Here is a 27,095-nt window from a genome sequence, read left to right on the forward strand (position 1 = left end):
AGTCCTCTAAGACTGGAGAGCCACAGAGAAGGAAGATCTGCACTGTTAAGACAAAATTTCCTCAACAGGAGTTCCTTATGCCAATAAAATCACAGTTTGAGCCAAAACAGGAAAAAGAAAAATACACACTTAACAGTAAAGCCAAATTATAAAATAATAATCATAATCATAATTTGTGAAAAAATTTAAAAGCGGAACACTATTTTAAGATATCAAGTCTTTAAGTTCATGTAGTACAGTAAGCTCTCATTTGTCTATAAATAGATTTTACAAAACTTTTTGTTTCTTGCCCACCCTCCCCAAAACCAGCTATCAGGTTTTTACAACTGAAAAAAAGAATAATAACCATGCAGGGAGCTGTGAATTGGCCTAGTAATCCTGGAAAGCAATCTGAAACTATACCTCCCAAAGCCATCAGACCGTGTATACCCTTTGACTCAGAAACATCTCTCCTAGATCTATAACCCATAGAGATCAGAGATAGAGGAAAAGGATCCATCAGTTAAGAGAGATTTTTTTTTAACACCTAATGACACTAACGAGGTGGCACGGAGCCTACAGTCAGAAAGACTTGTCTTCCTGAGTTCAAATATGGCCTTAGACGCTAGCTCAGTGACCCTGGACAAGTCACCTGTTTGTCTCAGTTGCCTCATCTGTAAAAAAAAAAAAAAGCTCTAGAGAAGGAAATGACAAACTATTCCAGTATTTTTGCCAAGAAAACCCCAAATGGGGTCATAAAAAGTCAGACACTATTGAAACAAATCAACAACAAAAAATTTATAGTGGCAGGAAACTAGAAATTAAAAGGATGCCCATAAATTGGGGAATGACTGAACAGATTAGGGTATATGAATGTAATGGAACATTTCTGAGTCATAAGAAATGATAAAAAACATGGCTTCACAGAAACTTGAGAAGTCTTATATAAAACTTTGTATAAAGACAGAAGTGAATAACACCAGGAGAACAATTTCTACAATAATATCATATAAAGACAAACTATTTTAGAAGACTCAAGAACTCTGATCAATTCCAGAGGACTGATTATGAATCAAGTTCCCTATCTGCTTAAGAGTTGACAGATATAATATGCAGAATGAGTCATACATTTTTGGAAATAAGCAAAGTAGGACTGTTTTCCTTGATTATCCATATTGCTTACAAGGCTTTAAAAAAAATTTCAGTGGGAGAAGGGAGGAGGAAGAGAAAATAGATGTCTATTAATTGGAGAAAAAAATAAGTGTTACCCTTAAAAATGATAAGCAGGTGGGAAATTCATACATGTTCAATAAGGATTTATTAAGGCATTTGTAGGAAAAACAATGTACCAGTTATGAGGGACCAAAAAGAGTAAAGGGCACTACTATCACAGGTTTCCCAACTCTATGAGATACAGGTAACAAAACCAAACACATATGTTTAATTTGAAATTAAGCTAAAATCACTAAGACAAAACAGTAACAAAATTCATTTGAAGGAATAAAATGTCTAGAACTTTAGTGGATATGGATATAATGAGAAAAGGCACAAAGGAAGGGTGCATAGTATATAACCAGACCTCAAATGATACTATAAAACAGTTGTCACCAAAACTAGCTCTCATTTAAATTTTAAAGGAAAAAAAAAAGGAAAATCGGAAAACAAGAAAACTAGAAAACAAGAAAAATAAGCAGTCAGAAACATTAGCTCAGTATATGACAAACTCAAGATCAAAAAATTAATGGAGTAAAGACTCTCTTTTTGACAAAAGCTATTGAGAAAACTGGAGAACATATTGGTAGAAATTAGTCACTTTTCTTGCAAAATTCCAAATAGCTAGAATGGGTATAACAGTTCAGAGTCTCACCAACAATGACTGTTGTTCTGAAGCCCCTTTCACATTGACTATTCTAATTTTTGTGATCCTAAAAATTATACAATAGGCTCAAAACAGACATCCAACAAGAATTTTTTAAAATTATTAGAGAATGGATATACTTTACACAATTATGGATTGAAGGAAAATTTACCAAAGAATAGAAGACAAAGAGAATATCAACTATAAAACCTCTCCACAAATCAAATCAATGAAGGTAGAATAAAAAGAGAAAGTAAAAACTGGGGGAAATTTTTGCTTCAAATGTCACCAGCAAAAGTCTTCTATTTAAGATGTAATGGGGGTGCGGGAGAGATATAAACGTATGTATGTACAAACACAAAAAGTCATTTTCTACTAAAATGGTCAAAAAATAGGTACAATTTTCATATCCATCCCATCTGACAAAAAGCCAGTCCAATACTGTGTAAACCTATGGAAGTGAAAGCTAGAAATAAAGGTTTAAGATATATTGTTTTAACAGCATTCCTTTTGGTAACAAAAAAGTAAAAACAAATTGGGTGCCCATCAACTCGGAAATAGCTGAAAGAGATTATACGAATATAAGGGAAGATTCTCGTCCAATAAGAAACGAGAGAAAAACGAGAAGATTTATATGAAAGCAGACATCTCCCTACCAAAAAAAATGCATGTAATGACTACAAAAATGTGAATGAAAAGATAACTAAAAGGAAGCTAAACTCTTGAATAACTAAAACACCAATAATGATTCAAAGGATAACGAAAAAATGCCTCTTCTCTGGGCAGAGAGGCAGGGAACTACTCATATAGCATATGATATACAGTAAGCACTTAATAAATGCTTACTGAGTGAATGACTTGGAAAAAACGTAGTACACATTGTCATATAGGGTTATTTTTGTCAGCTTTGGCTTGTTTTTTTCAATTAAAATTTTGAGTGGGGGGAAGGGGAACGTTTCAGAAATAATTGTTATGAGGACAAAAAGCATCAATAAAATGAACATCAAAGAAATTTTCAGAATTTCAAAACAATCATAAAAGGTAAATTCCCAGCAGGGTGTACATGAAGGAGAAAAAGCATTCTTTTTTTTTTCTTTCTGAGGCAATTGGGGTTAAATGACTTGCCCAGGGTCATACAGCTATTAAGTGTCTGAGGTCACAGTTGAACTCGGGTCCTCCTGACTCCAGAGCTGGTGCTCTATCCACTGCGCCACCTAGCTGCCACTTAGAAAAAAAGTATCCTTAAGATATAGCCTAGGTAAGGGAGAGGGAGAAGAGGAAAAAGAGAAAGAGGAGTTTGGGGAGCAGGGGAAGACCAAGGGATCTGCCATATCCCAGAAACAAAACCAATTATTTCCCTAGAAAAATGTGAGATTTAGTGGGAAATACAGTACATGACCCTTCATGACCCCATTTAAGATTTTCTCAGTAAAGATACTAGTATGGTTTGCCATGTCTATCTCCAGCTCATTTTACAGATGACAAAACTGAGACAAACGGGTAAGTGACTTGCCCAGGTCACACAGCTACTAAGTGTCTGAGGCCAAATTTGAACTCAGAAAGATAAGTCTTCCTAACTCCAAGCCCAGCACTCTTTCCACTGAGCCACCTACCTGCCCATACAGCACAGGAACAAAACCTAAAAACAACTTTAGCAAAGAAATTAGGTAATGATGTGTAATAAAACATAAACTTAAGTACTGAACAAATTCAAAAGGGAAAATGGAGGAGGGGATTGTCAGAAATGTTTCAGCTAAATCTTGAATAAAATATAAATACAGCATTTTAATAGGCTGAGAAGAAGAAAACAAGTAAGGGTAAAAGCATAAGTAAAAGTACAAAGATTATAATAAGCAGAATTTATATTACAGCAGAAGGAGGTGCAACAAAAACTGATTTTACATTCCTAAGATCATAAACTTACTGCTGGTCAACTAGTCTAACCCTCATATTTGGGGGAAGAGGAAACTGAGAATCACAGAGGTGGAGTGACTTGAATAAGGTCACACAGAGAGTGAGGGGCAGAGCTGTGATATGAACTGAAATCCTAGACTCCAAATCCACTTCTCTTTCTACTACATGTTATAAGAGGTAAGCCTAACCACGTTAAGTGACACTTCAAATGTCAGTGAAGAACACAGATTTGAACTAATAAGTTAAACTGAGTCTTCGTTGATTTCTGATAAGGGAAGTAATGTGATTAAAGCTGTATTTTCAGAAGATTAACCTGGTAACAATATACCTGAAAGCTGGACTAAAGCAGGGAGAAGACTAGAAACAAAACCAGCTATTATAGTAGTATCCAGGCACAACGGGAAAAGTCTATAGTTTAATTTGTTAATGTGAAGAACAGAGGAAGGGATATAGTGCCCAGGTGACACTGCAGAAGGACTGAATGGATAGAAATGAGCATAGATTTTGATCCACACTGATTTAGTGGTCTAACCAAACCAATTACGTAAGATGCAATAATTCAAAAGTTTATCTAACTTTTCTTCCTTTTGTTAGGAAGAATAAAAAGGTTAGTTATATATTCAGAACTGAGAAAACTTAACCATTAAATTAAAAGTCATATAAAAAGGTAACTAGAATAAAAGAAATTAATATGATTTTTCAGGAAATGCTGCTTTTACTTCCCATGTTTCCCATCACTAAAGTAAAACATTAACATTTCCATGGCATTTCTACAAGGTAGACATTTCTTGGTATAGCAAAAAAATTTATATTGGCCTCTAAGTTTTAACAGTTCCACATCTTAAGAAATTAGAGAGGCTCAGAGGAAATAGAATTATTTTTCCTAGACAAGACTGCTATTCCCAAGAGGGAAAAAAATCTCAGCTTAAGAAAAATAATGCTAACTTGGGTAAGAAATGCCTGTCAATGAAAATAATACATTTTTTTTTACAAACTAAACAAATATATCTTTGTTTTAGCCTTATTAGAAAGTCTGGTTTATACACCAGGTTATTAGAATTTATATATCTAACAATTCATGCAGGAAAAGACCAAAGAAAATATTAAAATACACAAAAACAATAAAGAGGTCAAAAAGTAATAATCATATCTTTTGAAAACAGTAAGTCTTTTTTAATATCAAGGAACCTAAATTACCTACACATGAAAGAAGGCCAGTAGTAACTTAAAAAGTGAGTGTAGGAAGACTTGGGTTCAGTTTCCAACCCATCATATACTGGCTGTGTAACATTACACTAGTCATTACCTTTAAGCTATTCAGGCAACTCATAAAACTACAAATTTAACTAAGAGTTGATGATCTGCTTTGATAGTTTTCTCACAGTGAGTTAGCTTTATCAATGTAATCACAACTCCAGACAAAACACTTTGTTTAAAAAGAAACCTCAAAATGTCCAAATTTAGAGTAAATTCTCATTCTAATAATTCTTGTCTAAAGAAAATTCTAACAGTAGCTAAATGTACAAGTATTAATGAGAATTTCACCTGTCACATTTTTGGACATGGCCAATGTAAGGATTTTTTTTAATCTTGCAAATTTATTAAGAGTTTTATTTTTCTCTTTTATTAATGGGGAAGGAGGGGAAGAAAAAAATGCTTGTTATTGAGAAAATTTTTTAAGGAAACCTAAAAAAAGAATCTTACCCGTCTTAAAATTTTGACCTTGTGCTTTGTTGTATCATCTACATGTCTGTTTTTTTCATTTGTAGGTGCTTGCTTAGATAAACCAAGTTTTTCACAATCCATTGCTTTATCTTCTCTATGAACTTCAATTTTAGCTTGGTTTTCCAAAACTTCTGAATCCAAAGTTTCACTCTTTTTATCTTCTTCAGCACAACATTTCACACATACATATTCTTTGTCTTCTTCTCCCATTTGCTGTGCTTGGGAAAGGCTTAACCCTACACAATCTCCATGAAACCAGTCATCACATCTCCCACAGCCAACCATAAACCTGAAAAGAAAAATCTTTCAATTAATAAAGCTTGTCTAAAATTTACACTCAAATTTATTAACTGGTTCAAAATAATGTTACTCAAAAAAAATTGGTCCTATTACATTTTACATACTATCTCAAAATTCCCTACAATGCAAAGTTCAAGTTATTCAACTTGTTGACATCTACCATGTTTTCTTTATTATTGGACACATAATTCTTTTCTGACATATTTTAGAGAAATATAAAACTTAAAAACTAAATTTGTAAACAGAAAACCTACAAAGAAATTATGATAGAACACCAACATTAACATTAATGTTAAAACATTAACATCGTCCCTATGTTAAAAGACATGATATGTATGTGTGTATACACAACTGACATGATAAACCCACACAAAAGCATCCAAAGATTCTGGTCTGCAATATAATTTGTTCACAAAATCATACACTCAAAATCAGACACTCTTCAAACTACATGACAATCAAGTTCACAATTACTGAGTCCACAGATCACTTCAAAATGACAAGGAGTTTGGGAGGAGAGAATTCCACTACTGGTAACAAGTGATGAAAGTGTTATTTCAAAATTACCATCATAAGGACTATAACTGTTTTCAAAGCAGTTACTAGTCAATTTCCAATGTTACCTATTTTAAGTGGTTCTTTATGATTTAATAGAAATTATTTTAGCTCTTAAAAACAATGTTTTTCCTCCCACTTCTGAAGGCAGAAAAAAAAAATGTCCCTTGATCAAGGCCTATTGTTAGAAATATTTTAATTCACTTAATAATGCAAAACTAGTATCTCACAATTATTTATTTAATGAATCCTATCTCAAAAATAACCTCAAATCCTAAGGACTAAATAGGAACTAAAGCATGAACGATTTACTAATGAGAACTTTTTTCTTTTGGTGGGGACAATTCATGTTTTCAGAATTACTTGAAAATAGGGTCTTCTTAGGCTTACGCACAGCAAATTGCTAATAATTTTTATTCAATTTTAAATAATATAGAAAATTTGTAGAAATATTTTTATTTTTCTCTCCAGAGCAATACTGCTTAACTGCTTAACAAGGGAAGACGTCACATAATAGTTTTAGCCATACTCATTACATGCCTAAAATAATGCCTCTCAAATTCTCTCTGGACTATCCTGGCAAGGGAAGACACCATATCATCAAACTGCTTACCCCACCAAAACTCCTTTTAAAACACCAGAGTAAACTTGTGCTGCTTCCAAACACTATTATGGTAACTTTTTAATAAATTAATTCTTCATCAAAGATATAACTATAAAGTATTACTAGTGGGAAGTAGCTTACAAAACTAGCATAAAACCTTAATTTGATCATTAGGGATGCACGAGGTCCTACAGCCACAAACCTTCTCCCTCTTCTAGTAAAATAAAATAGACCCTGCAGACATGAAGTTTATTCTTAAAAATTAAATATTTAGGGGCAGGTAGGTTGCCCAGCGGATAGAGCACCAGCCCTGATGTCAGGAGGACCCAATTTCAAACCTAGCCTCAGACCAAACAAATACTTGACACTTACTGGCTATGTGACCCTGGGCAAGTCACTTAACCCCAATTGCCTAAAAAGAAATTTGTACTATTCAGTATATATTACGCAATTAGATATTCTTTCTTGTTACAAATTCCTCTATAATCTTGCATTATCAGCATCATCCTTATTACCAAAGATAATCTAACCAAAAAAATTCGTTTTAGAATTTAGCAGTATCTTGAAAAAGATGAGTATTCACTTGAATTTATGCTCATCTATACTAACGTTTATGTTGGATGGTATTTATATATATTAAGGACTTTCATTATTATTCTTATAACTTGTTCTAATAGCTCATCTTGAGCTTTCATCTTCACAAATTTATTTCTTATTTGTAAACAAAACATGATGTTCACTGAATATACAACTTAGAATTCTTTGGGGCTGATGTAAAAAAAAAATACAACCAGGAACTAAAAATACCCCTAAAAATACCCCCTATCTAAGTTTTAGGGTATAATCCAAAGTACTGGCTTCTCAAAAAGACACAAACAAAAAAAAACCCAGAATGGATTCTGATATCCTAATTACTTTATCTACCACTGTGCCCTTTAAGGCCACCAAAAAGCCAAGAAACGACTTTTTGTTTTGTTTTCTTAAATTAAGCGTCTTTTCTGGTTTCAATTTGCAGTAACAAAAATATTCTCGCAATTTTTTTAGATGAACTCCTTAAAATTATTAAGACAATAAATCCTTGAGAAGGGTACATGAAGGTGCTTTCTTTTTCCAAATGATGACTCTATAATTCTAATTCATCACTTGGTCAAAAAGATAAACTCTCTTTCCTCTCAAAGGAAACTTGCTATAAATTCTCAAATGTTTCTAGATCCAAATTAGATGTTTATAGATACAAAGTTCCCTCCCCACCCCAAAATCCCTTAGATGCTGCATCCAAATCGAATTCAAGTTCTTATATGGACAACATTTCTAAGGTTTTCAAAATGATGTTCAATGCTGATTATGAAAATGAAATACAAATGAACATCAATGTTTCAGAAAAGACAGGGGGTCCCAGATCTTCCATGTAATTACCCATGTGACTTTTGAGCAAGGAAATTTACCTCCCATGGACTGTTTCTCTATAAAATGAAAGATATAGACTAGGTTACCTCCAATCCTTTTACACTAAAACTCCTATAATTCTCTACTTCAAGAACCCATGATTTCATTGGTATGGCTATATTCTCTAGTTCAAATCAACTTTTCCACACCTTAGGAGATGTTTAGTGAAAATCTTTGCTTTTTGGCCAATCCTCTGCTAACTCTGCTAAAGTAACCCTTGAACAGCCAAGTCCATCGCTGGTCATGTACTTAAAAACCTTTTCCTCCTTATTAGGACCTACCACAGGTTATAGTCTGCTGACACATCCTTCGAGAATTGTCATCCCCATAGCATGAAGAGGACTAGAGTGATCAATCCTGTGCTTAGTTTGAATAAGCCTTCATGACTAGGCAATTTATAAATGTCTTCCAAGATACTTCAGTCTAGTTTATTTTGAAAATATTACAAATTTCTATTTAAACAAGGATCTAGTGCCATCTATGGAAGTACACAGCTACCTTTTAACACTTTAGATTATGTGTAATACTAACAATGAAAAACGAACAGATTAGCATTCTTATCACTACTTCTAAATGTATGAGAAATTAAGAGTGAAAAGCATTATTCACTAACCTTAAAACTAAAATGATGGCAAAATGGATCCCCAAATAGGGTAATGGATGCAGATACAAATTAACAATTAAAATGTAATACAAATTTCATTATTGAGATAAAATGAGAATTGGCTATCAGGGGGGGAAAATGCATTAAATCCAAAAGCATTTTTTTTAGTGTTTTAATGTTTCCCTTTTCATTATAAATTTATGTAAGGGGCCCACATTCCCTCACCTCCAACCCTCCCTCCCCAAAAATATCTATGGTTTCAATCTTCCCTCACATTTACCTTTAGCAAGTAGCAGTGAATGAAACTGTTTGAAAAGGTAGCAAGGAAACAATGAAAGAGAACTTTTAAGTTATTCTCAAAAACTGTGCTGAGTGAGATTGTATCTCTAAGTCAATTTAGCCACCCGGTTTACATACATATTTTTCATTCTCTACTGGAGTTTAAAATGTGCACACAAAAGATATGTATACAAGGCCATTTCAAATTAAGAAATCTGAATCTTATCTTTGTGTTTTTGAAATTAAATAAAGAAGGGTCAAATAAAAATAGGAGAGTATTCAGATTTCTTCAAAGTCCCGGATTTCGGGAGTTGGGAGCAGGGTTAAAATGAGCATTATGTTGTTATTAAGCTCTTTTATTTTCCAACTTTTTTTAAAGGGGAGGAGACAAGAGAAACAAAGGGAAGCACCTAGGACTGTCATTTTAACAATGGTACATCCAGGTTTCATATCAGATTTTTTTTGGTGCTTCTGATGTCACAGCCTTAGCTAGTGTTTATCTCTATCACGCCAAATTCTGTGATATTCCAGTGTAGTCATTAATATATTCTAAACCATCTGAATTCGATTTTATAATATACTAATTTTAATGTATAATATTTCAGTTTATAGAAACATAGCTTCTTTATTTTTGGAAAGTTATTCAATGAGCAACTCTCCAGAAAAAAAATTATCTTAGAATTTAAAAAGGAATCCTGGATGGAAATCAGAACCAACTAATCCAAGTTTATCTTTAGGCATCAAAGGGTCTCAATTTGAAGAAGTGGTTTTCCTGTTGATTATCATAATATGAATTCCCTTTCTCTAAGAATTATTTTCTGCATTTTATCAAATGTTCATTTTCTGCAGAAGGGTCAAGAAATTGAAGGCAGAATCCTAAGATACAAAATTATTCCAGAAAAATTAGAGGAAGATAGGAATTGAAAACAATGAGACCTGACTAGGCATTAATTTCCTTTAAGGATTCATGGGTACGCTAAACAAGTTTGATTATAAAATTGCAAGATGAAAAAATAATTCCACGTAAAAAAGCCAGAAAACGTAAACAAAACATTTCAAAAAAACCATGTCATGGTGTTCAAATTAGTAGATGTTTTACTAGGTCAAATGACAAATACATAAATGACACCGTCGAGCTACTTCACTCCTAAAAACAAAATGTAAAAATACCTAAAATCTAATTTTAAAAAGAATCTCTGCTTGGGAGCATCTTCAAAAATAGTTAACTTTTCCAGCACAAATTTCTTCACAATCCCATTAGTTTAACTACAATTAGATAAAATTGATCTCTAAAAGGCAGTTGTCCACCAGTGCTAACATTGGGAAAATATTTCATATAAACCATTTAACACAAAAAAATGGTGATAAGTAGAGAGAAAAATGCATTAGAGAAGGTAGATGAAAATTGTCTCCAGATTTGCCCAAACAAGTTCAACGTTAGACATCAATGAAAGGGGCAAGTTTTATGTTGCACTACAACTGCATTTTGTTAAGTAAATTGATTACATGCCAAGGAAATACACCAGAAGAGTCAATTTCTTACATAGTCACAAAATATTAATCACTTAGTTCTTAATAAAAAACTAAATGCTTCAAAAGTCTTCCAAAAAAAGGTGAACTTCTATAAGTTTATCACACAGTGCAAGTCAGTCATAAATCCTTTTTAATCTACACTAAGTCAACGTTAGCACGGATGAAATGGGAATTTGGTAACCCTACATTAAAGGAACATTCAGTTTATACAAGCTCAACAAAATAGTCAAAGAACAGAGAAGTTCACTTTTTGATGAATCATCTAAATGAATCATGAATCCCTTAGATGTCATGATTACGTTTCAAAAACAAAAATTATATTAAAGCATAGACACAGAATTCAGGAGGAGGGGGGGAAGCAAAAATAATGGCAATGAGGACCTATTAAAAAAAAAGTACACAAATGCCTACCAATCCTGTGGTACAGTTTTATTTAAGGAACTCAAACTAGTATAACACTCCTAATACTCCATTCTCCCTGAGCAACTTGAGGAAATTATTATGGAGAAGTTTTCTCCCCTCAGACCGGAGAACAAATGACTTATAAAGACCTTTCCAATACTAAAGCTCTATAACGATAAACTCAAACACTAGAGCTCATTTTATCTTGTTTTTGTTGTTCAGTCATTACCAATTCTTTATGACCCTATTTGGGGTTTTCTTGGCAAAGATACTGGAGTAGTTTGCCATTTCCTTCTTCAGTTCATTTTATAGATGAGGAAACTGAGGCAAACAGGGGTAAGTGACTTGCCCAAGGTCATACAGCTAGTTAAGTATCTGAGGTCACATTTGAACTCAGGAAGATAAGTCTTCCTGGCACTAGGCCTGGTGCTCTATCCACTGTGCAATATTGCTATACCTTTAACTTGTTTGGTATTATAAAATTTTAACATGGAAACAATAAACTAGATGTGTATCAGCCTTTATAGGAATCAAATTTACCAGGGTATTCTAACAAGGGTTTCATTTGTACTGAGAGAATTTCCTTTACACCATTATTTTTTGAAAAAGTCATATACTGTTCAAAAGCAAAGCCTGACTATAAAAAAAAAAAAGACCTAAAATGGCTTGGGAAAAGTGAATAGATTTCCAGCGTTCTGGTATCACAAGAGAAAGGTCTCTTTAACATGTCATTTCATGTATAGTAAAAAGTAAAATTATTACATCTTAAGCATCCACATCACTGATTCCTTACTCAAAAAAGAGTATAAATGATGTAATCTGTGAATAATGGAGAAAAGCAACTACATCACTTTAATTTCAAGGAACAGGAAAAGACCAAAGGTCAAGTAGTTTCCTAGCCAAATATATAACATTTTTCTATAATTTGGCACTGTATTAGTGTTGTTGGTAGATGTTCAAACAGCAACCTGAAATGATGAATGTGAATGATACTCTCGTTTAAATTTCATCTCTATAGCCTTTCTTTAAAAAAAATAGTTATTATTAAAGGGACAATTCTATAAAACTACAGGGTTCTGAATTCTAAGGATAGAGTAGAATCAGTTTTTTTTAAAAGTTCAGAAAATTTGTAAGAACACTTTTAAAATACTGCATTCAAATAAAAAGTACACATTTGTCCTACTCCATGTTACAAAGAAAATTAAGGTGACAATGTAAAGGCTGTCAAAACAGTTTTTAAGCAGCCAGGGTGATGACAAATTTTATTACAAAACTCAAATTTGGTGTTTATAAACATGACAGTTGTCCTAGGAAATGGTTATGTTTCACTTTACACAAACTCTCTTTAATAATACATAATATTAAGAATTTCCATTACATACTTTTTTGACTAGTGATTTTTGAACCAAATAAAACAAAAATGTAGGTGTTAGATGCCAAAAGTTGTGAAGCATTCATACTGATGAGTCTTAAGTTTGAATTTTCCGATGCCTAGAAACTAAAAAAAATTTCCTAAATGTTTATAACATAACACTTATGTATAAATTGGTTGATGTAGTAATGTTACCTTTTCAGAAAACTCTCCAAGATGGCAAAATTATACAATCAACTCGGTCTTTTTATTAACACACTTAAATTAAATTTTTTGATATGCCAAAAACTTCAAAAGTACTCCTTTTTACATAAAGGAATAAATTATCACATGATTCCCCACCCACATTTTTTTCTTAAATGTACACATCACACATATATATACACACACACACACACCTGTTGCCATGTGGTTTTTTGCAAAAACCACACTGCTTGCTGGGAGCCCACATATATTTGTTTTCAGATGAAGAGATGTGTTCTAAGCCTTCTCGTTTTACAGTAGATATGTTATCTGGAATGAACAATGGAGGTTCATCCAGAGAAAAACTTTTACTACTTCTTCTTTGGCGTGGTTGAAGGTTCTTCTCAGATTTTTTAACTTTCAGTTTATCCTCCTCCTTGACAGGTTCTAAACCTAAATATTCTACATCTTCCTTTACATGACTATTAGTTTTCATTGTTGTTAACTGCTGTTGCTTATGGATTTGTTTCTGGTTGGAATGTTGCAAATGTCTAATATGGGCTGAAGTCGTATGGTAAGAGCCTTTAGAACAACCTGGGTGGCCAAGCATTTTATCACGCAAAGAGTGAGTTAACAGTTTAGGGGTCTGTGCCAAATTTTGAGCCTGCGAACCTCTTTTCAATGCTGTATGAGTTTTCACAGATTTGATCTCTGGACCACTACTTTGTGATTTCACATTTTTATCTACTTGTTTTTTTCTAACTTTAACTGGCTTATGAAAATTTTGCTGAGATTCTTCAGCATTCCTTTTCATACTTTTAACTCCAACTCTAGTTTTGCTATGAATTTCTTGTTTCGCTGAAACAATTCTTTTTTTAGTAACCATAGCTATGTTTTGCTTAGACTGAATCAGAGATTTAGTGTTCTTGGACTTAACATTCTTACAATCTAATGAAGAAATATTACTGGGCTGGTTGTTTCTATCATCTTGAATTTCTATTTCATGAGATTCTATTTTAATATTTTCAGCATGCTGTTGTGGACTTTGGTCAGGAGGACCACAGACACTGTTTTCTAAAACACTACTTTCTGATTCATTAGTATTAGTATCTACACTCTTTAAATCAGTTTCATTAAATTCTGTAGTATCTGAGTGGTCATCAGATACTTTAATATCTCCTTCTTTAAAATTACCCAAAAGGTTTCTAGTTCCTTGAAGTGAGGGTACAGCTTTAACAGTAGTTTCCATAGCATCCTGCAATTCTGTATTACATTCAGTAATCTCATCCACAGAACTGGATAGAACTCCACTGTTCTTTTCTACATTGTTTGGAGTTGAACAAGTAGCAATATCAGATGAGGTAGCAACAGCCTCTGCTACCTCCATTTGGTCAACCTCTCTGGAAAATTTTAAGGTTTCCTTTGACGTATGGTCAATACTTCCATTAGAATCCTTTTCTTCGAGGTTAGTTTCACCTTTTTTATTGCTAACAGGATCATTATGTTCAACTTCGTTATCTAAAAGCTTAAAAAATACTGGACTGTCACTCTTGGTTTTACTTTCTTCTTTTTCTTCAGTACTACAAGTCTCTGATAGGTGAGGAGTAGTTAATGAATGGGATGGCACAGCTGTTTCTCCCTTATGACATTTATGTTTAATATCTAGTTTGGCTTCATCCTTAAGTTCATGACAAGGTGATGCTGCTGAATGACTTGAAGAAACTGCTGACACTTCAGGTCCCTCTTCTGTTAACCCAGAATGTCGACTACTCCTTCTAACTTCTGGTTTGGGTGGTGTACAAACACCTTCTTCCTTATTTTGACACCTGTCCAGTTGTCTGACTCCTGTTTTTTGTACAGATGCATTCTTGACAGCTGCTCTCTTTGAATTAGTTAAAGGTGTTGTATTTGAACGCTTGGCTATAGTGCTTTGTCGCAAACTTCGTACTTGTTCTATTACAGAAAAAACAAAATAAGAATAACTTAGCTATTTTAAAGTTTAATTTAATTTCAATACAAACTTGCACTATATGTGATACATCACTTTTCTAAATATTTGGATTTGTAATCATTTATTAATTTTCAAAACAAAAGAGTACTTTTAGATGAAACAGTTTTCTTGTGGTGGTGACATGCCTTGTTATAGGAAATTTTAAAGTTCTCAAAATCATAATTATACAAAAATCCACAGAGTTTGGACTACAACTGAATCTGAAGAGAAAAGATGTTTTACTCAGCCTTCTAACCCCTAAAAGGTATGATGATAAACAAGTAAAATGGCACTCTATACTATTAGCCCATTATTTGACTTGAACAAGGAATAAGCAACATATTAAGACATATAAAGTAAAAAAAAGTCATCATTTCAATGTAAATTTTTAAAATATTAAAATCACCCATCACAAGCAGACTGAGCCAACCTCTACAATCCAATCTCACTGAATTTCTATTTATTATTGCTTTTTTTACTTTTATCATTACATAACATGCAATTTCCCCCAAGATTATATACCAGAAGTTTAGTGAGGAATACATAAATAGCCAGGTTAGAACCTCAAGGGACCATACATAATGTAGAGCAATTAATTAAGTCAAAAGAATTATGTCAGTTCTTCATCATCCAAAATCAGAAATAGGGAAACTATAATAAGTAAATATCAAAGATGATCCCCAAACCCAATTTTAACTTAAGTTTCAATTTTTCCTCCATCCTAGAATGACTAATAAGAAAACTGTGTTTTCCTTTCTTTGTTCTCAATTGTATTGTCTACTAACGGCAGCACCAACAAGCAGTAAAAAAGCCAGAGATCAGAAAACAGAAAAGCTTGAAAAATGCAATTCTCAAGTCAAATATTTAGCTCTGGATAACTACTACTTTATTGTATATGAATCAAAGTAGAAATTTTCAAACTTTGCTTTCTTAATGTTTACCTAGAAACTCATACTCCAAGCTTCAGAATTTCATTTAATATTAAAATCTACAACTAAAATGTTTTCAACCTTAACAAAATACTCGTATGTCAATTAAAAAATAAACTCAAAGATTTCAAGTAATGCTTAGATAAATGCATGTTCCATTTATTACATATACTTCAGATTTTTACTATCATGGAAATAACTTCTAATATTTTACAGACCTGGTTTTTAAAATCTAATCATAAATGAAATAACTGAAATGTTATATTAGTAGTATGTTATTTCAAATCACACTAATTTGTTTACAGAGATTAAGAAGAAAATATTTTCAATATTTTCACTGGTCATTTAGTCATTAAGGAAAAGTTAATAGCACTACTATCTTATCCTTATCCTCTAACTATACATTTGATAACACTACAAATCTAGATTAAGGAACTACATTACAATTATCAAAGATTATTGCTTCCCTTTTCTCAAAATCACATGTAACAATGAAGATAGTTTGTTTTCCTACTCACAATTATAAACAACACATCACTGAAAAATAAACAGTACTAAGTAAAACTAAAATAAAAAAACAAAGCGTATTATTAAAATAAGTTATTGTAAACTTTATGAATTATAAGGCATTGAGCAAACATTGATCCGAATAAGTGTACAACCTAACAAACTTCTCTCTTGGAAATTACAACCCATTTACTAAGTCAGATTCTTTCTCCTCTCTCTCTCAAAAAATTACCTTGTGCCATTAAACGAGGCGATTTTCTTGGTGATCTGACTGAAGTTTCTTCCACTTTGTCCCTCAAATTTCTGTTGGGCAAAATAAGTTCTTCTTCATCAATGGTATCATTACCACTTTCTTTAACAACACCTTCATCCATAATATCATCAAGACCAACAACTGAAAAAACAAAAACAAAAGAAAACAAAAGATCTCAACATGCGAACAAAATAAATCTAAAGGGATTCCTAAAAAGAAATGAGGAACAAAATAGAATTGAAAAGGATGTGAGAAAGTTTAAATAAGACATCACCTCACCAGAAAGTCTAAATCCATTCCGAATATGTATAAAAACATTATTTCCTGAGCTCCAAGGTCTATAGCTTTGCTATTCCTTCATATATATACCACAGAATGATAAATGGAATTACATAATCAAAGCAGAAAGATTCTAATCAATAGATCATCAACAACCAGCTAATTTCTTTGTAAGCAAGACCTACTGGCTAATCAAAATCTGCTTCCAATTCAGATCTATGGGCACAAATTTAAACACTGGTGGAGTGAAGAAGCTGATCTTTAGTCCAATAGAAACCACAGAGATGCTGCAGCCAAGTCAGGGTCAAATTTGCTACAGATTGGGATCAAATGTCTGGGACCCTCATAAGATCCACAAGAAGTCATATTACATTTAGATCCAGCCCGGGGAAAAACTTATGTGTGGGAAAGATTGGTTACAAAGGTAGGAGTTTGTTTCTTTCCAGGAAGACAAGTGTGTCAGAAACTCTTTGACAAAAAGCTTGGAAGGATGGTCAAAACTGGAAGTATTGCATCACAAAACCTATGCCCCAATTCCAGATGGGATTCAGGTTAAAACCAGGTTGGACTGAGATCAGAACTAACTAAGACCACTGAACTGTTATCTATTTAGCACTTGTTATAGATACACTACTTTCCTTTGTAATTAAATATATCATAAAATTCTAGAAATCAACTATATCTTAAATTTAAGGAAAAGGATTGCTGTCCAAATGACATAGAAAGGATTCACTCAAAAAGGTAAGAATGATAAGGAACACGACACAGTAAGGGATTAAAATACCATGGGGTATCAGGCAGCCAGAGTTGGTCAGATCAATTGAGGGAAGATCAGAAAGGAGTCTGATGGGTGAGGAAGATATTAATAGCAAGTATTTTTATTTAAAAACCACCTTTTTGAAAACTGGCCAATGCTTGTGGAACGTAACTTACTTTTTTTTATTATGTGGCTACAACCTAAAAATTAGAAGGGGCCTCAATAGTAATCTGGTGTTGACCTTTGCATACAAGCAAAATAGGCCAATTAGCTGGTAGTCTAGTTATTAAAATTTTTAAAGATATAGAGATCTCCTTAAACTCACTATGCAGTACTGGTTGATTTCACATCTAACAAATTAAGATGTTCATCTGAACAGTTATAGGTAAATTTTTGTATAATAAATCCTATTTTGCCACTGACTTTTCTTATATAATTTCAGATATTTCCTAAATTAAACACCAACCTGAAATAAAAAGCACACAACCATAATTATTTACTTCAATAAAAAGTATTTTTGTAAATCAGTCTATTTGCATTTCCAACCCTCCAATAAGTTAGTCTGATAGAAAATTTTTATCAACTTTGCACATTTTTCATGATAGCTGACATTAATACTGTTAAGATTAACGAAGTCCTTTATATACATTATTTGACTGACTATTATTAATTTCCACTTTGCAGATGCAATAAAGATTAAAAATATTAAATGACTCACCCATAGTCATACAGCTAGGGAAAGGGAATAAGCATTTATTAAGTGCCTACTATGTGCCAGGTTCTGTGCTAAGCACTTTTTAGAAATATTATCTCATTTGATTCTCACCTCACCCTGTAAAGTAGGTATTAATACTATCCACATCTTACAGCTGAGGAAACTGAAGCAAACAGAGGTTAAATTACTTACCTATGTTCACAAAACTAGCCTAAGTGTTTGGGATCTCATCTAAACTGAGGCTTCCTTAAAACTAGGCCCTGGACTCTATCCAACACCAGGCTGCCTAGTAAGCTTTGGAGGTAGACTTACAATCTAGGTCTTTCCTGACTCTTAATTAAGTCCAGAGTTCTTTCTACTACACCAAACTACCCACCTCTTGAGAAATGATGGCTTCAAGGTACAGAATAAAAGATATTTCTTGGACATGGCTAATGAAATAATCTGTTTTGCTCAACTATCCATCTCTGTTACAAAAGTAACAGGCATGGTCACACTTATATGAACTAAGAGCAGAAGGAAAACAATTACTCAATGACAAGAATGTAGATGGAAACCTCCCCCTTTCCCCTCAAAAAATGAACCTAGTAATTATAATAACCAAGAAGTTTGGACAATGAAGAGTTGAAAAGACATCCCTCTTCCTCCCTTCTCTGAAGACATTATGGTTGTGGGAAATTACATATATTGTTAAACTTGGTTGATATGTCAGTTGGTTTTGCTGAACACTACTTTTTACTTCTCTTTTTTCAATACTTTGCTATAAAAGAGCACTTTTTGGTAGGGGAGGAAGAAGGAAAAGATATTCAGAAGTAAGTGTTCCTCCCCTTCCTTCAAGACACAATTTAACACCACCTTCTAAATAAAGTCTTGTCTCCCCTCCTCCCACTGCTACTTCCTTCTCCTAAACTACCTTTTTTTTAAGCTTCTTTATAAGCGTTCTGTACATATTTATACAGACACATATGTGGTATCTCCCTCTTCAGTCTTAGATGTATCCCCAATTTTTAGCAGCATCTGGCACACAGTAGGTGTTTTAATAAATGCCTGCAGATTTACTGGTTGATATAAAATCAAATATCAATTAAAAAGTTTAATAAAAGGCTACCACATGGAAGAAACTCAACCTTGATGCTAGAAGGCAAAACTAGGAGCAATGAGTGAAGTTGTAGAGTCAGATTTAAGTGGAGGTGGGTGGAGATTCTGCACACTTAAGAGTATGTTGGTGTTTTAAATTAAAAGTTGGATTTTTTTGTTTTGTTTTTGGTTGGTTTTGTTTTTTGGTGGGGGAAACAGGTAGGTGTGGATTTTAGATTTTATTTATGAATAAATTTTGAATTTTAACTGAACACCTCAATTCTACAACTCAGATGTAAACAGTAGTTTGTAAAAAGAGGCCATAGGGAAAACGAGTTAATAGCTTTGTGGCATAATCACACAGACACCCTTGACTATTATATTTGAACCCTCTGTTGAGTTAAAGGTAACCCATGGAGTGACCAATCAACAAGCCTTTATTAAATACTAACTTACTATCAGAGGTTCCGAAACTTATTTGGTCTACTGCCCCTGGAAATCTACTTTCTTTAACCCTTTAACGGTTTTTTTAAAAATCTGCATAATTTCAAAAAATATAATTTTTTAAATGATGCATCTTAAATTTAATAATTTATTATAAATTTGTGGGGGTTTTTCCTGCACTGAAATTTTGATGATGCAATACTGTGTTGTGTAACCACATCATATTGTAAACAAGTAATTACAGCACATATTCCTGTTGATGCATGCTGGACTTCCTGACAATGTGTGACATACTTGCCCGCCAACACTTGCTTCTTAAGACCTGTTGGTTATAACTTGCATTTTGTGTTTATTTGGAAAATAATGTAATCACTACAACTTTATTAACTCTGTTACATAATAGATAAAACATGTATGAACAGTTTTTCAAAATTTTCTTCTCTTCTTTGCTTATGCTTTCGACCGCCCCCTTATTTTTATTCAATGCCCCCCAAATGCAGCCACCACCCCCCTGGATCATCCCAGTGCCCCCCAGTTTTGGGAACCTATGTTACTATGTTCCAGGCAGTATGCTAGGTGCTGGAAATATAAAGATAAAAGTTAAGTCAGTGTTCTCAAGGAGCTTACATTTTTTTTTAATGGGGGGAGGAATGGAGAACAACATTAACACAGAAGTAAATGCAAACTATATACTAAAAAAAGGTAGGTTTGGGAAGGGAGGAACTAGCAACTGGGGGCAGGGAGTAAAGTTAATCAGCAAAGGCTTCATGTAAAAAGTGGTGCTTGAGCCAAGTTTTAAAGAAAAACAAGGACTCCAAAAGGTGAGTGAGGAGAGAGCATTCCAAACATCAGGGACAGCCAGTGCCTTTAACATCATAGCTAGAAGACTGAATGTCATGTATGAGGAAATACCAGTTAGGCGACTACAGCTGGACCATAGAGTTCATGGAAGGGAGTAATAAGGGACCATAGAGTTCACGGAAGGCAGTAATAAGGGACCGAACAGTATGGTGGCTGTGTGAGTGGAAAGACTGTAACGTACTTTAGACATATTGTGGAGACAGAATTCACAAGATCTGGCAAATGACTTAGTATGAAAGTAAGAAATCAAAGACGATACCAAGATTGTGGACTGGGTGACTGGGAGGATGGTGGTTACCTCAACAACAATGAAATTTGAAACAGAGGTGCGTTTGCAGAAAAGATACTATTTCTGCTTTGGAGATGTTGAATTTAAGATGCCTATGGAACATGTAGTAAGAAACGTACCCTTGTTAGTGATTTAAGGCTTCAACTCAGGAGAGGCATGGGCTTGATATACAGATCTGCATCATCCTCTTAGGGAGGATAATAAAATAGAATTGGGTGTAGGCTAAGAGGGCAGCCTCTTTAAATGGTCAACTCAAAATTCCCAGACTCTGGGGACTAGTGGGAATGTATGTCATTAACTCGTGCTATTGATGTTATCAAAGAATTCTTAGTCAGACATGGGCTGGAAAAAAATGTAACTTCACACAAAAATTCTACAAGAAAAAAAGTGATGAACAGAAACAAGTTTATAGAAAACCTGCTAAGACCATGCAGATTACCCTAAGGTCATTTAGGGATGAAAAAAATCATGAACCTTATCACCAAAAATAAGCAGCTAGGTGGTAGAGTGGATATTCAGCTGAGTCAGGAAGACCCAAGTTCAAATTTGACACCAAACACTTAATGGCTGTGTAAACCTAGGCAAATTACAACCTTTGTTTGACTGTATTTCCTTAATTTTAAAATTAGAATAAGAACAGCATCTACCAGATAGGGTTGTTGTATCAAGTAAGACATTATTTGTAAAACATTTATAGTATAATGCCTGGTGCATAGTAAGTGTTATATAAATGCTTATTTCCTCCCCCCAAAAAGGATTATGAAAATAGCAATTGTAATTTATATGCTTAATCTCCCATTTCTACAAAATTGTTATAAAAATCTACAAATACACTGAAGGCATCCTTGATGAAGGTATGAGACAGGTAAACAAAGCAGTCTTTCATAAACCATATTCTATAGCGTACCACATCTTTACAATCATACAATTCAATGAAAGTTTCAGAGAAACTAAGAACTTAGTTTATTGTCTATTCTTAAAAGCATATGATTCAGACAGTATAAAATACCTGGGAGTATACCTACCAAAACAAACCTAGGAATTACATGAACATAACTATAAAAGACTCTTTATGAAAATAAAATAAGATTTAAATAATTGGATAAATAGTAATAGTTGATAGGCAGGCAAACCCAATATAATAAAAATGACAATTTCACCTAAACTAATCTATTTATTCAATGCCATCCCAATTAAATTAACAAAAAAATTATTTTATTGCACTAGAAGAAATAATAACAAAATTCATTTGGAAGAACAAAAGTTCAAGAATATCAAAGGAATTGATGAAAAATGTAAAGGAAGAAGGTTTCGTAGTACTAGATCTTAAACTACACAATAAGGCAATAATTATCAAAATTTATCTGGCACTGGGTAAGAAACAGAAAGACAGAAAAATGGAACATAACACACATACAATACACAGTAGTGAATTATTATAATAACCTTGTGTTTGACAAATGTAAAGATTTAAGCTTTTGGAATTCATTATTTAGTAAATTCATTACTTGGTAAAAACTGCTGGTAAAGTTAGAGAGCAGTCTGGCAGAAATTGGGCATAGACCAATATCTTACACCATTTACCAAGATAAGGTCAAAATGGATACATGACCCAGATGTAAAGGGAGATATAAGAAAATTGGAAGAACATAAAACACATTACCTATCAGACTTATGGACAGGAGAACAATGAATAAACAATGAACAAAACAACAAAATAATTTCTGTTACATTAAATTAAAAAGATCTTGTAAAAATCAATGTGGCCAAGTTTGGACGGAAAACAGAAAACTGAGAGAATTTTATAGACAGTTTATAAGATAAAGGTCTCACATCTCAAACATATAAAGAACTTTGTCAAATTTCTAAGAATACTAGTTATTCCCCACCTAATTAATAAATGACCAAAGGATATGGGTGGTTTTTTAATGAAAAAAAATCAAAACTATATATAGTCATATGAAAAAAAATTCTCTAAAATCACTATGGATTAGAGAAATGCAAATTCACAACTTCGAGATATCATCTTACACCTATCAGATCAGCAAAAATGACAGAAGGGGAAAATGTCAAATGTTAGAGGAGATATGGAAAAACTAGGACACTAGTTCATCACTGTTGGTGGAACTGAACTAATCCAACCATTTTGAAGAGCAATCTGGAATTATGCCCAAGAGTTATAAAACTGTTACCCTGTGGCCCAGAAATGCTACTATTAGGTTAGTTTTCCAAAGGTATTAAGAGAAAACGGAAAAGAACTTAAATGTTCTAAAATATTTATAGCAGCTCCCTTTCTGGTGGCAAAGAACTGTAAATTGAGGGTATGCCCATCAATTTGGGAATGGTAAACAAGTTGTGGTGTATGATTGTGATGGAAAGTAGTACTGTACTATAAGAAATGAATGATGAGCTGGTTGATTTTAGAAAAACATGGAAAGACTTGCATGAAATGATGAAGAGTGAAATGAGGAGAAGCAATAGAACACCATACACAGTAAATCAATATTGTTCTAAGAACAACTTCAAAAGACTAGGCCATTTTGAGTATTACAAATACTCAAAGCAACTAAAAAGGACCTATGAAGGAAGACGCTATCCACATTCACAGAAAGAACTGACAAAAGTATGTATGGTATGGTTTTACATACACGAGCACACACACACACACACACACACACATATGTATATACACATTTGTGTCTAATAGTAGCCTTCTCTGGAGTGAGGTGGGGAGGGAGGGAGAAAAAAATAAAATGGGCATAGCAGAGAACAAAAGAAAACTTAGAAGGAAGCACAGAAAAGCAGGTAAGCTTTGAAAACAAAGTATCGTTTTTATTAGTTTTTTTAAACCTAGCGTGAAATGGAAATTCATGGTTTTATATTGAGTATTCTTTTTATGTTGTGCCACATACATGCAATTTTTTTTCTTTTTTTATTAAAATGCAACAGCCCCTCAAATACTTGATGACAGTTACAGGGTTTGTAAGACGACTTCTTCTCTAGGCTAAGTACAGCCATATGATGTCAAGGCCTTTAATCGCCCTAGTCATTAATCTCTGCAAGCTCTCTAGTGTATATATATATATATATATATATCAAGGCCCTTCCTAAAACTCAGAACTGTACTTTAAATTACAAAGAGAGAATGGAGGTGTGTGCTTACCATAAGGACGTCTTTAAAAAGAAGAGGTGAAGTGTAGCCTTATGTAAAATGTACAGAAAAAGAAATTCAGGAGACAAACAAGTAGGACAGTTCTGAAATCAAAATATTGAATTTACTGTATTCTCTCTGAGCAAAGGAGACTCATTTGCACATGCAATCCTTTTTTTCCATTTTGCCATATACATGGAAATAATCTTATTCCATTATTTTTATCAAGTACAGAATACCAAAAAATGTAATTTTTAAAAACAAGGGGTTTATGGATTTCTATTGTGCTATAAGAAATGATGAGAAGGCAGACTTCAAAAAAACCTAAAAAGACTTGCTTGAATTGATGCACTTAAATGAGCAGAACCAGAAGAACACTGTACATAGTAACAGCCACACTGTGTGGTGACTGACTGATATATCTGGCTCTTCTCAGCAAAGCAAAGATCTAGGACAACTTCAAAAGACTCATGATGGAAAACGCTATCCACATCCAGAGAAAAAACTATGGAGTCTGAATGCAGACGGAAGCATACTATTTGCTCACCTTTTCCTCTGTTGTTTTGTTTTATTGCTTCATTCTCATGGTTCCTCTCTTTAGTCCTAATTGTTCTTTACATCATGACTAATTTATATGTTTAATATGAACATTAAGTAGAGCCTATATCAAACTGCACACCATCTTAAGGGGGGGAGGGGAGGAGAGGAAAGGGGAGAAAATTTAAAACTCAAAATCTTTTGGAAGTGAATGTTGAAAACTAAAAATAAATTATTAACAAAAACAAACAAAGGGGGCAGTAAGATGGCACAGTGGATAGAGCACCGTCTCTGGAGTCAGGAGGACCTGAGTTCAAATCTGGCCTTAGACACTTGACACTTACTAGCTGTGTGAGCCTGGGCAAATAACTTTACTCCACTGACTAACCCCCAAGGGGATTGGACTAGATCAAAAGCTCTTAACCTGGGGACTGTGAACTTTTTAAAAAATATATTTTGATATCTGCATTTCAAGATAATTAGTTTCCTTTGTAGTCTTATTTATTTTATTCATTTAACAACATTACCTGGAATAAGCCCTACAAGCTTCACCAGACTGCTAACAGGATCTGTGACACAAAAAAAGATTAGGAACTCCTGAAGTAGAGGATCTCTAAGACTCCCTCCAGCTCTTTAGACTTTATCTCTGAAGATTACCTCTGACTCCCTTTTTTCTCCCTCATCCCTATTAAAATTCCCATTTCCTTAATAAAATAGCAAGCAGTACATGATGGAAAGAGAAGGGAATGTGGAGTAAGGAAGGTGAAAATTCCCATTTGGTATTTAAAACCCTTCACAATATGGCTCCAGAGGCACTACAGTAGGTTACTAGGCTGAGAAGGAAGACCTGGGGTCAAGTCCTGTCTCAGATACTTACTAACTCTAGGACTTTTTAGGTAAGTTAATTAACTTCTCTGAGCCTCAATTTCCTCATCCATTTAAAAAGGGGGGGGGGGCACGGTTGCCTGAACTTAAGATCCCACCTTTCTCAGATTATTAATCATTACTCCCCTTTATGTACACTATAGTTTAGCCAAATCATCATACCTGTTTGTGTTACACAAGAAACTCTACCTCCTACAGACGCACAGGTTATTCCACCCCCATACCTGGAATGTGCTCTCTCCTCACCTCTTAGTATTTTTAGTTCCTTTTAAAACTAAGCTCTAATGTCACCTCCTACATGAGGCCTTATCTGAATCCTCAAATTAGAGTTCCCCAAACTACTTTTGTTTTCACCTTGTATATGCATTGTATTTACTTGGATGTATTCACATGGTCTTCCCTGATAGAATATAAGCTCCCTGAGGATGGGCCATTTCACTTTTGTTTTTGTATTGCCAGCACAGTAGCTAGGTCATAGTGAGTGCTTATTCATATATGCTAATTGTCTAACTATACATATACCTCTCTGAAACTCAGTTACAAATGTAAAATGAAGACATATAAGGCCTATTTTAACTGAGTTGTTTTGAAGATCTTCTGTATATAACATGATATATGATCTCTCTCAACTCCAGTCTCACATGAATTCTCTGCTGTTCCTCCTTATCCCTCATCCCTCTTTCCCCTTGGCATTTTAAATTAAACATGTCCAAATTATTTTGTTGTTTCCCCTAAAATACTGTGGAAATGTCAGAGGGAAAAGAAGAAAACAATCTGGACCAAGTAATTAAGTAAAAGGAATGTCCCAAATGAATCACCAAAAACAGGGATCATATTTTAAGAACAGACCACTGCCACCACCTCCCAAATCCACCACTTCTACAAAACAGAACTGTGTTCAATTCAGAAACCTGGCATCACATTTCTGTAAGGTTTCCAATTTCCGTTCTAGGTGTTCATAAAAATGGGGTTTGTGTTTCCAAACAGAGAAATATCTGTATTTTTCAGGATGTCCATGGAACATAGTTTAGGAAAATACAAAAAACCTTTCCTGTCTGATAACACTACCAGATTAGGTGATACTTTCATTTTGAAATATTAACTTGAAATTTTGTCTCCCTGTGAACAACCCCCTTGGGTTGAGTTAACATTAGCCCTTTCGAGGATCGCAGGAAAAAATCTATATTTTGGTCTTCTTTTTCAGATTGCTAAACAGGACTTGTCTTATAAAGTTTGGGAAAAACTATACAATATAACACTGTAATAACAAATTATATTTTTCATTTGGGGGAATAGTAAATAAAGGTGAAAGGAAATAATAAGTTTATCAATGTTGCCCTTCCCTTATTAACAATTTTAGCTAATCCATATCACTTAGCATGACATTTGATGCTCCCACTCCCAACAATTTGTATTATTCAACAAAAAGCCGTATCTTCCATTCCCAGCATGAGGGACAACATGAGTAGGATGAGGAGGAGGGAAGACCTGGGTCAATAATTCTGCTTGGTAGTAACACAGTTGACTAGGAAGCCAACAGACCCTAGTTACTCCAAATTTCAGCCAAACTGGTCTACCTAGTTGGAGGGAAAAAATTATATGTATGGAGAGAGAGAGAGAGAGAGAGAGAGAGAGAGAGAGAGAGAGAGAGACAGAGAGACAGACAG

The 27,095-nt window shown here is 33.8% G+C and overlaps 1 protein-coding gene across 3 annotated transcripts in view; it reads right to left on the bottom strand.

Annotated features, from left to right (window-relative positions):
* The window catches only part of PHF3 (PHD finger protein 3), a 93,057-nt gene that overhangs the window by 29,476 nt on the left and 36,486 nt on the right, over positions 1 to 27,095 (bottom strand). For all 3 annotated transcript variants that reach the window (XM_021000490.2, XM_021000492.2, XM_021000491.2), the window contains 3 exons: positions 16,413 to 16,574; positions 12,970 to 14,707; positions 5,456 to 5,765 (listed from right to left, as the gene is read on the bottom strand). In XM_021000490.2, the coding sequence (XP_020856149.1) occupies positions 5,456 to 5,765; positions 12,970 to 14,707; positions 16,413 to 16,574 (2,210 nt within the window). The remainder of the gene's footprint in view (positions 1 to 5,455; positions 5,766 to 12,969; positions 14,708 to 16,412; positions 16,575 to 27,095) is intronic.

This window comes from Phascolarctos cinereus, unplaced genomic scaffold, assembly GCF_003287225.1.
Source record: "Phascolarctos cinereus isolate Bilbo 61053 unplaced genomic scaffold, phaCin_HiC Scaffold_5;HRSCAF=322, whole genome shotgun sequence".
NCBI classification, from domain to species: domain Eukaryota; kingdom Metazoa; phylum Chordata; class Mammalia; order Diprotodontia; family Phascolarctidae; genus Phascolarctos; species Phascolarctos cinereus.